This window comes from Kwoniella bestiolae, chromosome 7, assembly GCF_000512585.2.
Source record: "Kwoniella bestiolae CBS 10118 chromosome 7, complete sequence".
Classification (NCBI taxonomy): Eukaryota; Fungi; Basidiomycota; class Tremellomycetes; order Tremellales; family Cryptococcaceae; genus Kwoniella; species Kwoniella bestiolae.
This window is the reverse complement of record NC_089247.1, coordinates 578,196-589,879: the sequence shown is the minus strand read 5'-3', so window position 1 is coordinate 589,879 and position 11,684 is coordinate 578,196. Positions and strand designations below refer to the sequence as shown.

Sequence of the window (11,684 nt, the reverse complement as noted above, 5' to 3'; positions counted from 1 at the left end):
ATCTGTGCAGGTGTAATCATATGGCGTGCTCCGAAGAAAGAGCGTGAATCATGCATCACCTCTGTCTACCTAGACATTAGCTTGTATTTGAAACTCTGATGAACGATAGACGAGAAGATGTGATAAGACATGGAATAGAAAATTAATTACCGAAATCTATTTATCCGAACATGTTCGGATATCTCCCACACTGGTCAAACAATTGAGAGGAGGACCCCAGGTCTCGTCTTGAATAGGACTTCATCTCTGTGCCTCGGCTTGCTAGATCAAATAGGTAGGAGTGAAGTGGCGTTCAATCTCGGGCGATTCCCCCTTTCTGAAATGCATTACATACACACGCCGGCGGCAACTCTGCTCATGTGATTATGCCTATCCCCGAGGTTTTATATCCTTGATAATCGCAGTCAGGACTGTATAATATGGAGATTAGCATTGAAGACGTGATCTGACGTTGAATTCGGGTTAGACCGAAATGTGGCACTGTGCGCGACGTCCATCGCATCTTCCCGAAACTCATGTTCCAAGTGTCGAAGTCAGTACGAGTGCAATACAGCACCTGGCCCGTGAGAGGCAGAAATAGTGTTGTTTTGTATATCAGTCGAAATTAGTGGTTTCACGGCTCAGCAGACGATTCAAGTGCTAGAACGGGCTCGGAAGTGTCCCATCCAAATATGAGTAGTACCAAGACGTTGACAGAACCATCAACCCCGGCTCTGCTGAAGCTCAGAGGAGTCCACCCCACCCCTAACACTTGTGCTTATCCAGAGCTCGATCGCAAAGGGGTGAGTGGTCGCTCCCTTGTGTATCTCTTCGTGTCGGTAACGATAATGAGAAATTAACGGATGATCAGTATACTGTTGTTAAAGGCGCGTTGTCCGCGGAGAAATCGTTGGAATATGTTAGTAGAGCATTCGACTGGTTGGAAGGGTTCAACAAGGGGTTCAAAAGGGATGATAGGTCTACTTGGAGACCTGAGAACCTTCCGGCGTTTGTGTGGTGCGTGTGTGGTGAAATTGCCAAGTCATTAGCCGTGTTTAACTAACGTTGTAAGCGTGGACCGTTGTTGTAGGGGCGGACTGTTCAATCGTCATGGCGTTCAACATGAGCAGTGGGTGTGGGACGTGAGATCGGAACAGGCCATTGTGGATGTATTTTCAAAGATCTGGGATACCGATGAACTACTGGTATCATTCGGTGAGTCTAATTATCACCTTATCTCAGGTCGTTCAATTGTTGACTGTCGGTCATGGACAGATTCTGTCAATATTTCTCTTCCTTTCGACGAAAATGCAAATTTCCAAAAAGGAGCGTGGCCACACACCGACCAAAGTCCACTTAGGAGACATAAACACTGTATACAAGGGATCATGAATCTGGTGAGCTGTTCTTGCTACCTTGAAACATGAAACATCGTTCAGAATGTAGCCTTTGATAGGTCGAAGTTGGACCCAAAGATGGTAGTTTGATGGTCCTAGAAGGGTCTTTCGAGCTGTACAACGAGTTTTTCGAGACTCACGAGCAAGATGCCCCTCCCGAAGGTTGGTCATGGCGAGATTCGTTTGTACCTTCCGACGAACAGATTCAATGGTTTTATGATAGAGGATGTAAATGGAGGAAGGTCGAAGCTGGACCTGGCGATTTGATATTGTGGGATAGTAGAATGATACATTATGGTGGTAAGGCTGAGGGTGATTCGATTAGGGTTGCTACTTGTAGGTATGGGGTCAATTCGACTGCGGAACAAGGCCTACAAGCTGATTGAAGAGCGATACTAGACGTCTGCTATAAACCTGCAAAGGATATCGAGCCTCAAGCAGTCGAACTAAGGCAGAAATGCTGGGATCAGCTGATTGGAACGGTAAGTATCAATGACAGTGACCATTTGAGAAGTATACGATCTGATAAGAGCACCCGGTCATTATCGATAGTCCCACGATCCCCTCTTATTCCGGGAGACGGGATCTATAGCTTTAGGACCATTGACTCCGGATGAGAGATTGCGACCGTTGCAAAGGCCTGTACTGTCAGATAGAGCTCAGTTGCTAGCTGGGGTGGAGAGCTATTGATTGAAACCAGATAGACATTTCTTACTATCTTGAGGCACATTCTGGCTGCACCCGCTAGCTATCGACTTGTTCACGGGGATTAGAGATGATTCGATCGTGGGAAAGTGAGAAACCTGCTACGTCGGAGTAGACAGTAGGCGGTGCGTGAGATTACGTCATACAAACAGCAGCAGCGAGCGAGGACAACATAAAGGGCCAAGCAAGCACTTTTATATGCCTTGAATGCGTGTTCACAAAACTCACATCTCATTCATACATTCCCTATCTTGAGCATCCACCCATGCAGCAGAGAATAGACCAGAGACCAGACATGAGCACACAAACCGACGCAGCCCCAGCTCAAGCCTCGGCGGAGGGACAACCGAGAGTCATCGATGAGAACACTGATCTATCGACATTGACCGACCAGGAGATAATGAAGTTGATGGAAGGGATGGATCATCAAGACGATCAGATGAACAAGGTGGGTATCGTATCCACCGACTAGCCTATGTAGTGTAGATGCTGGGCAATTCCAAGACTTTCTTCACGCTATGGTCAAGTTGTGCAACCTGGTCGACAGCTGACATGATTTACTTTTAGCCGTTGATCAGTACACCTGTTCCCCTTTCGGTCATTCGGCAAGAATACGAGAAAGGTTCCACCCAGATATTGAAGAAGCTAGATTGGCTGGCTGAAAACGGCTGGGATCAAGTTTGGAGAGCAAGAGGTGACGGTGATTGCTACTATCGATGTGAGCGAGCGATATATCTTCCTCTTGCCCCTCTGAGATAATTCAAATGCACATTGGAGGTATTTTGACCTTGACTGACCATTATCTGTACAGCCTTCACTCTGGCATATCTCGTCCGAATCCTACATTCGACCGACTCGCAGCTGGAAGCTAATTTGGCTTATGAGAGCATTCAAAGGGCTTTACCTGCTATGGAACAATGTGGATTCGATAAGGAGCTGGTGAGTGTGGTCTTAGACATATCACATCCTTCACTGGAAAGCGATTGCGATAGATCGAACCGTTTACTTTCTGGCTGCGCATATATATTCTCAGAACCAATGCTGATCACCTGTTCTAATGTTAAACAGTACGAAGAATTCCTAGATTCCTTACTAGTCTTGATCAGATCATTCGCAGAAGGCGGAGAATCAACGTCGACAGAATATGGTATCGTCCAATCTCTCCAAGATGCGGAGAGGTCAAATTGTATAGTCGTAGTGAGTATGAATTCCATCCTGTTACTCTGTTCAGACCAATTTTAAGATTATCTGACCTCTCCGACTCACAGGCTCTTCGACTCATAACCTCCTCCTACATCCGCACACACTCTGACCTCTTCTCCCCATTCCTACTATCTCCTACTACGTTCCTGCCCCTCTCCACAGACGATTTCTGTCGAAGCGAAGTCGAGCCATGTGGGAAGGAAGCAGACCACGCGCAAATTATGGCTCTGGCCGAAGCGCTCAATATAGGAGTGAGGATCGCATATCTCGATAGATCTGATCTTGGATCTGAAGCGGACAGTGCGATTAATTGGGTGGAGTTTGGGAAAGATACGAGTGAGCCGGGGAGACCTCTGACTTTGCTTTACAGGTGAGGTGTACCATCCCATTTTCTCATTACGGTGAAGCTGAGGCTGATTTCTTGGTTTTTCGTTTTGGATGTTTAGACCTGGTCATTATGATGTGGTTACCAAGGATGTTTTACCCCAGGTATAATCATCCAAGGCACAAGTACTTGATTTTTACGATTTAATGACTGCTACGACGAAGGAAGCGAAGTAGATACTATTATCACAGTGTATAGTAGTGATAGATCATACACGTTGTCTGGCTAGACTTTTAGAGGGAGTTACATGTACAGTTATGATTGAAGTATGGATATCTGCAGAATGATGTGATTATCCCAAGCAAATCAACAGACAGCACCAGCCGAATTCATTCCAAATTTACAACAAACAGTAAACTGTGTATTCTAAGTCTTTCTTCCAGCATAATAAGATGATATATGGTACAGCAACTACCGTCCAGGTATATCCCCCCTCAAAGCCCTAATCATCTCACTCCCACTCCTAGGTCTATACAACCCATTCCCATTCTCATTCCAATCACTCTGTATCACCTCAGGTTCCTCACTTTCGCCCCTACTTCGTCTTCTCCTTGTCGCCCCGAGACCAAGTTCGGACCTTAATCTCGAATAAACAGGTTCGGACCGGACAGTCTCGGTATCTCGTTCCCTTATACTCGTACCCAGATTGGGTGAGAGACGACCTTCATGCCCATTACTATGTATTCTTGAGGTATGTGGGAAAGTCGTCGATGTCGGTGTTACCCTCCTACTACCCGTGGACACACCTAGGGAAGATCGTCTGTCGGATAGAGCAGAGGGTCTTGATCTGCCTCTCGTCCTCCTGCTCTCGTTGTCTGATCAGCAACCCATCGGCCATGGGGTCGAGGAGAGATCGCTCACCTAGCATTCAAAGCGGTTTTATGAGCAGTAGCATCCCTCCACAATCCGAATGCCTCAGCTGAACGTCAAACGCAACATCAGCTTGGATCACTCGTGCACTCCAGAGTATTCGACTCAGCTCACAAAGGAATTTCCTATCTCTCTCATTCTGCATCTCATCTGCCCGTTTCTTCCTTCCCAAAGCGTTCAACCATGTGTTGAAGGCTTTACGTTTGAGGCGCAGACTATCGGCCGTGATACCAGGTAAGATCTGTTGTGATGATAATGATCATGAGCTTTTCGTACGTCATGAAAGCATGATTGTACCATCTCACCTCGGTACCCGCCTTCCATTTGTCCATCACTCCATATAAGATTACATTCTCATGTAAGAATGCGACTTCTTTCTCCTATGTAACCCATGAAACCATCAGCTTTGTTGTCTGTGGTGCAATAGACAGGTCAACAGGTCTTGAATTACCATCTCAACAAGATCTCTTTCCCTCTTCTTCTCATACCACCTCTCGAAAACTCCTCTTACAAGCTTCTGATCCCGCTCGATCAAAGACGCTTCAGCAGTAAGACGTAATCTCTTCTGTCTCTTGGCTTTCCCCCTCCATGATCTGAACACTCTACGGAGGTTCTCTACAAGATCGTGAGTTCCATAAGCTGACTTAACCCAGGCCGAAATCTATAAAATGGCTCACCTAGTTCACGAATCTCAAGCGTATCGTCAGCCTTCTTCTGATTACTTCGTATTATAGACAGGTGATTACGCCATTTCTGCAGCAGTTGACTATATTTGCCATTATGATCAGCTTGTCATATTTCCATTGCGCATCCGTTGTTGACTGACCTTTTCACATGATCATCCCTCGCACGGGCTATGCGCAATTCGCGATCTTTCACTTCGATCACTCGATTGGTCCATCTTTCGAGGCATCTTTGTAAGGTTTGCTATGGTCATTGATCAGCCAATCGGCTAAATGGCTTGTGTTACTTTAGTGCGATGAACGTACTCTATCAGAATGATCCCTCATCACGGTCTCCCTTCGACGCAGATCCTTGTACTTCACAGTCAGACCTTTCCATTCTACCAAATTCAGATCAAATCAGCGTCATTCATCGTTGTATAGTTGCTTTGGATCGACTCACTGGTAAATACCTCCCGCACCTTGTCCTGATTCTTCGCTTCTATCCATCTCTCTCCCTTCCTCCTCGCATCCTCAACTCTCCAAGCTTTGAAAGCAGTTCTCAACAGGAAGAAAGCATGTGCTCTATCTGCCAGGCCTTGATTCGTCTTGATGATAGCTGTGGAGGTGCGCCATTTGGTAATAACGTTGATTTGTAGTTTCTGCTCGTGGATCAAGGTAGCTCGAAGATGGTTTGTCTGATGCGCAGATGCCGCTGATCTCCACCGAGAAAAGAGTCTTTGAAGTTGAGCGGATTTTCGGTGTTCGGCAAATTGGTCTGCTACGGCTGTAGTCGACATTATTATATCAGCTTGAATTTCGTGTCATCTGATCGGGGGAATAGACCTCACAGTTTAGGCGATCCAATTTGTTCAGCTTGTCTTTCCATCTGAACCAGACTTTCTCCTGTAGTCGTTTGTCCTTAGCTTGTACCAACAACCTCCCGCATGATTCCAATCTCCAACCCCGAAACGCTTTATCCAAAAGACGTGTCTTATCATATATCAAAGCTTTTCGTTCCATCCTCTGTAGGTCATATCAGCATCAACTATTCGATGACAGGTCTGGCATAGGTGGCTCACCTGTTGACGTATTCTTGCGATCCGCCATTTATCAAGCACCATCAATAACAACCTCCTTCGATCGAAAGTCGATGATTGTTTGGCTTGCCAACTGAACAAGCGATAGAACATAAGCCGCAGTTTACAGAGGAACGGGAAAGACGGCGCGCAACTTACCTAGATATACGCCAATCGTCCCATACTCTCTGTATCAAACCCGTCTCATGAATCTGCCTTATCTGATCTTCTTTCGGCTGAAGTATACTCTTTCGCTTCCATTTGGCGAAAGCATCTTGTAAGCGCTTCTGCTCGAAACCGCTCAATATGACTTGCAGTTCCCTCTTCTTCGATCCTTGGTATCGCCATTCCTCGAGGATCCCAAAGACCAAACGTCGTTTCTTATCGTACTCTGCTTGTTTGCCTCGAGATTCGACCCGCCAGAACTTCACAATGTTAACGTCAGCTAGTGTAGCGATAAAACGATCAAATGAGCTTACCTTGAAACTATCCTGAAGGCATCGTCTATCCCGTTCATCGGTAAATCGCCGTTCCCTCTCTGCCATGTCAAGCTTCCACCTTTCCGTCCTCCTCCTCTCTGACCCAACTTTCCATACCTGGAACAACTCGCCAATCTCCTTCAATCTCTTTTCCTCTGTCCAAGCGGTCTTCAGATCTCCCAAGCGTTTCTCCTTCACCCTTTCTGCCCATTTTCGCATAACAGATAATTTGAGATGCAACCGCCGATGCTGGTCCGCTGTCCCAGGTAGCGATAATTGATACTGAGTTGCTTTCGACCACTTCTCAATGACCTGTCGAAGTAAGAGATTATCACGAGCGATAGGAATATTCTTGTATGTTACCTGTACACGACACACAGTCAGCTTGAGTTGACGTTTCACAAAGCAATGTCAATGTCAGTAAAACTTACCCGGTAAAACTCAGAGGTCTTAAACCACATATCCCAACATCTACCCATCAAACCGAGTCTATAGAAATCATCTGCCTTCCTCTCCATGAACCTCCGTTCTCCTTCGGTAATCTCATCGATCCTATCTACCCAGGTCTTCTCCTCCTCTTGTTGGATCATGGGAGAGAAAGTGGATTTGCCTTTAGGCGTCATGAGACCTAGACCCAATGCTGAGATTTCTTCTGTGGTCTGTTCGAGAGCTTGACTGACATCCGATACAGAGTATGCAGAGGGGTTCTGGTATTTCGGTGATCTCACTATAGGCGTGGAGGTCCTCATGGGAGGATCGAAATGTAGCAGATCGTCTGTATCTCCATCATCCTGGAAAGATTGTTCAGGTGTATATCCAACTAATGATCTTGATCCGTTCCTACTATGTCCATGACCGTGAGTCCGAGTACGACTGTTCCTTGATAGTTCTTTCCTTGGGCTTGGTCGATGGGAGTTCATGTAACTTGTACCTTCCTCGTGGTTTGAGGGTGCGAACCCCTCATCGAGGTCTGAAGAAGCTGATGCCAGGAAGGGAACTCTTGCTCGAAGACCTGGTAGTTGCGATTGTGAGAATGACTGATCATCTTCTTCATAATCTTCTTCTCCTTCTCCTTCTTCTTCGTAGAGCTCCTCCTGATAATGTTCTTCTGGGGTCGAGGTCCAAGGAATCATGCGAGATGATCGAGTAGCCTTCCATATCTCCCATTTATCAGCCCACGTAGGAGCCTTAATAACCCCCAATTTGAGGAGGAAACCGTAATACAGAGAATCATCCGTATCTGATAGACCACTGTTGTTACCATCATATGTTCAGCAGGATGAGCCAGTGTGAGTGGGGAATGATGACTTACTACTCCCTCAATACCTCTGCATAGGGTCTGAATATCTGAGGAAAGGAAGTCGCGTGTCTCGCCTTCTCGATGATCTTTTCCACTATGACCAGATCCACATCTGCCCAGAGAGAGGTCGAGTGTGTCAAAGTGGTGTTCGACCTCGATGAGGAGGAAGAGGAAGTTTGCATCTGAACTTTGTCACTGGGTTACAAGCATGTTTTTATGAGGATTGTCGAAAATAAAAGCAAAAACAATAACAATAACAAATGTCTTTGTATGGTGATGAACGTTGTATGTAATTCTCACGCGACGAAACCCTTAAAACAGCGTGTCAGCTGCAACACACTACTCTACTTACAATCCGTCCTCAACTTTCTCAGATACAATTATATCATATCATCAACCTTACAACGTATCAACCCACTCAAGAGGATCGATAACAAGGTGCATATCAGCCCATCATGGCAGAAGAAAACTTCTCGGCTGCTCTGACAACATGGAAGGGTGAGTGGTGTCGTGCTGCTCTGACCGCTACAGTCGGGGTTGTACGGCGACCAAGCAGATGTTCAGCATGAACTCTGTGATCTTTAAGGATCCTCAAGGAACGATGTATTGACTCAATGAGCTTGATACTTGTAGAGATCAACCTCTCCGAACTTCAGAAATCACTCGACTCGACGGCATTAGAGCTAGTAGAGAATCAGAAGGAGAATCTAGTGGGCAGGAAGAAGCTGGCCGAGCAAACGAGGGGTATGTCTAGTCATATCTCTGGATATACACTTTAGCATACTGATCTGGTCGTGCTTTTCAGAATTCAAGAAGCTCCCAGACGACGCCGAGAAATTCAACGCCATCAAAGTCCTCCTAAAAGCGTATCAAGGCGAGATTGACTCCCTAACTCGACGATCAAAAGTATCTGAAACCTCCTTTCTAAACGTATACAAGCTTTTGGCAGATGCGCCGGACCCATATCCACTATTGGACGCTGCGGTGGATCAGACTGTGAAGATTGCTGAGGCGAGGGTATTGGAGTCGGAACTTAGTAGATTGAGGGAGGAGAATGGCGAGTTGAAGAAGGGTTTGAACGAGTATAAGGATGCGGAGGAGAAGAGGAAGAAGGCCGAGAATAAGGTGGAGCAGATCGAGGAGAAGGTGCGTCTTCTCTCTCTCTCGTTCTTCCGTCTACTATTATGAGATAGCTATCTTAGTGGATGGCAGAGTGTGTACTAATGTTTGAGTTTACGATTATATTGCAGATGGAAGAGTTGATCCAGGAAAGAGTGAATCAGAAGGAGAATGAGTTGAATGCGGAGTACGACGAGAGGATGCGCAATTACGAGGAAAGGTAGCTTATTTACAAGTGGTTGCTTTGTTGGTATGGGTGACGCTGATACGAGATATCACATACAGGGAGAAAGATCTACAAAGACAGGTAGAAACTGTGCGAAACCAATTACGAGACATGCACTCTTCGAACGAAAGTACCCAAGCTAAGTTGATGGATGCGAGTCAAAGGCAAGGTACGTCATTCCATCATCTGCATTCTGCGTTTCGAGGTATATGACTGATGCTATGACGATATCTTCAGAACAAGATGTAGCCGCCAGGTTGGCGGAACTAGATATGGTAGCTGCTGATCTATCCAGAGCCAACGAAAGGGTTGCAACCGTAGAGAGGAGAAACGTAAGCTTTATTTTTCGACTTGTGTCATTAACAGTGCACTGATGATCTGACCATTCACTTAGGAACTCTTGAGATCTGAGATCGAATCCGTAAGAAGTGGATCCCAACAAGCTGAAAAGTGAGCTGGATCCCGCTGACTTCAATGTATCGCAAGCTGACATGGACTACCAAATATTAGGGTCAAAGCGCTTGAGTCTCAAATCGAAGAGCACGAAGCGGAAGCCTCGAGATTACTCCGAGCGTTAGATCAGATTAAAGAGCAGAAATCTGAATCTGAAAAGGCAGCAAAGAAGAAAGAGGATGAATTGGCCAAAGAAGTCGCTTCTCAGGTATGTTCAGCTTAAATTTTATCCTCAGAGCCAAATGCAAAGGAATGATCCTAGCTGATATAATCTATCACGGTTAGGGGACGGAAATTCAGAATCTTAAGAACAAGGTCAAGCAATACGGCGATTACGACGAGATAAAGAGGGAATTGGGAATTATGAAAGTGAGTTACGCTTCTGTCTACCTCATTGTCCAACTTCATGCTATCGAGTCTGATCCGTACGGTCTAAGCTGACATACATATTGTAGTACGTCGAATTCTCGGGAGCAGACTCCGATGCAGAGGACGAAGATGACTACGAAGATTCTTCATTGAAGTTGCCAGACCCAAATGCGAGCGTAGCCAACAAATCGCTTAATCGATCACTGGAGAATCTCCTGGTCTCGAAGAATCGAAGATTACTTGAAGATCTGACGAAACTACGAGTCTCGTACGAGGAGTTGAACTCTGAACATTCCAAGACGGATGAGATCATTGAGAATCTCCAGGTGGATTTGAATAAGCAGTTGAGCCTTGTGGAGAAGTTGGAGAATGATCTGATGAATATCAATAATAAGGATGAGGGCGAGAAGGAGGGTAAGGGATTACAGGGGTTGGATATTGGGGGTAGTAAGGTTGTGAGTGTGAAGTTCCCCTCTTATCTCATTTGGTCATATTTCATATATGGTATGGCTAATGGTAGTTTGTTTGCTATGCAGGACGGTCGAGCATCCCCTGCCACCCAATCTCAAGATACCTCGATCCTCCCCATCGTCACCTCCCAAAGGGATAGGTTCCGACAAAGAAACGCCGAGCTGGAAGAGGAGTTGCGCAAACAATTCGAGATTATATCTGATCTGCGAACAGAGATCAAGTCCCTCCAGGCGGATAATCTAAAGCTATACGAGAAAGTAAGATACATGGGTTCGTACAGTAATACCTCCACGCAAAGTACGAACAACACAGCTGGATATAACGTACCTGGAAGTTCTAGAGGAGGGTTGAATGGTGTGGGTGTAGGTGTTGGGGCGAGACGGGATGAAGAGATTGGGAAGTACAAGGATAAGTACGATGAGAGTTTGAATCCCTTTGAGGCGTTTAAAGGAAGGGTGAGTTTGTCTCTTCATAATTCAAACTGAAGTTTCACCGCTCCGTCCGGTACAGACAGATAGTCGAAGGGATATTGACTGACTTGGTTCGTTGGAATGGTTACAGGAAGCACAAAGAGCTATCCAAGCGCTAAACCCACTCGAACGGGGTGTGTTTTCTCTGACTAGAGCTATAATAGGTAATAAGAGGGCTAGGAGCCTGTTCATACTGTATGCTGCGTCTTTGGTGAGTATGCTTTCTCCTCTTTCTGATTCCTCCTTACATTCATACCGTCTCGTCGTGCTTACAGAGTTCCACAACTGATTATTGGTGTTGCTCAATAGCACCTCTTGATCCTATTCGTACTGTGGAACACAATGGCAGCTAGCGATTCCACCGCCCATCCGCCCGTATCTATACATCCGTAGTTTCACTTCTGCTGCTTATGCTTATGCCAATGAAATGAAGAAATAAGACATGATTGTATTTTATACGCATCTTCTTACGATGGTATCTCACAAATTTGCTGTAAATCTAACTTAAATATAGTAC

At 45.8% G+C, this 11,684-nt stretch overlaps 4 protein-coding genes across 4 annotated transcripts; 3 read left to right on the top strand and 1 right to left on the bottom strand.

Annotated features, from left to right (window-relative positions):
* Positions 1 to 671: 671 nt before the first annotated feature.
* On the top strand, positions 672 to 2,066 carry I302_108144 (uncharacterized protein; the record flags this gene model as incomplete). The annotated part of the gene is made up of 7 exons (XM_065870610.1): positions 672 to 782; positions 851 to 996; positions 1,070 to 1,194; positions 1,255 to 1,376; positions 1,436 to 1,712; positions 1,776 to 1,858; positions 1,929 to 2,066. 7 exons carry the CDS (start codon positions 672 to 674, stop codon positions 2,064 to 2,066), a joined length of 1,002 nt encoding a protein of 333 aa, XP_065726682.1.
* Positions 2,067 to 2,376: 310 nt separating this feature from the next.
* Positions 2,377 to 3,779, top strand: I302_108143 (uncharacterized protein; the record flags this gene model as incomplete). The annotated part of the gene is made up of 6 exons (XM_019194085.1): positions 2,377 to 2,529; positions 2,649 to 2,799; positions 2,893 to 3,020; positions 3,150 to 3,278; positions 3,350 to 3,654; positions 3,731 to 3,779. The coding sequence occupies 6 exons, from the start codon at positions 2,377 to 2,379 to the stop codon at positions 3,777 to 3,779; spliced, it is 915 nt and encodes a 304-aa protein (XP_019044208.1).
* Positions 3,780 to 4,080: 301 nt separating this feature from the next.
* On the bottom strand, positions 4,081 to 8,241 carry I302_108142 (uncharacterized protein; the record flags this gene model as incomplete). Its single annotated transcript, XM_019194086.1, has 15 exons — positions 4,081 to 4,471; positions 4,531 to 4,588; positions 4,654 to 4,780; positions 4,845 to 4,919; positions 4,991 to 5,154; positions 5,217 to 5,305; positions 5,366 to 5,466; positions 5,529 to 5,602; positions 5,665 to 5,988; positions 6,053 to 6,227; positions 6,284 to 6,374; positions 6,440 to 6,705; positions 6,760 to 7,122; positions 7,191 to 8,010; positions 8,072 to 8,241. The coding sequence occupies 15 exons, from the start codon at positions 8,239 to 8,241 to the stop codon at positions 4,081 to 4,083; spliced, it is 3,288 nt and encodes a 1,095-aa protein (XP_019044209.1).
* A 273-nt stretch (positions 8,242 to 8,514) lies between these two features.
* I302_108141 (uncharacterized protein) lies at positions 8,515 to 11,560 on the top strand (the record flags this gene model as incomplete). Its single annotated transcript, XM_065870609.1, has 13 exons — positions 8,515 to 8,557; positions 8,693 to 8,803; positions 8,865 to 9,205; positions 9,310 to 9,398; positions 9,464 to 9,573; positions 9,642 to 9,736; positions 9,799 to 9,854; positions 9,915 to 10,065; positions 10,143 to 10,226; positions 10,313 to 10,681; positions 10,763 to 11,152; positions 11,259 to 11,378; positions 11,477 to 11,560. 13 exons carry the CDS (start codon positions 8,515 to 8,517, stop codon positions 11,558 to 11,560), a joined length of 2,043 nt encoding a protein of 680 aa, XP_065726681.1.
* Positions 11,561 to 11,684: the final 124 nt, after the last annotated feature.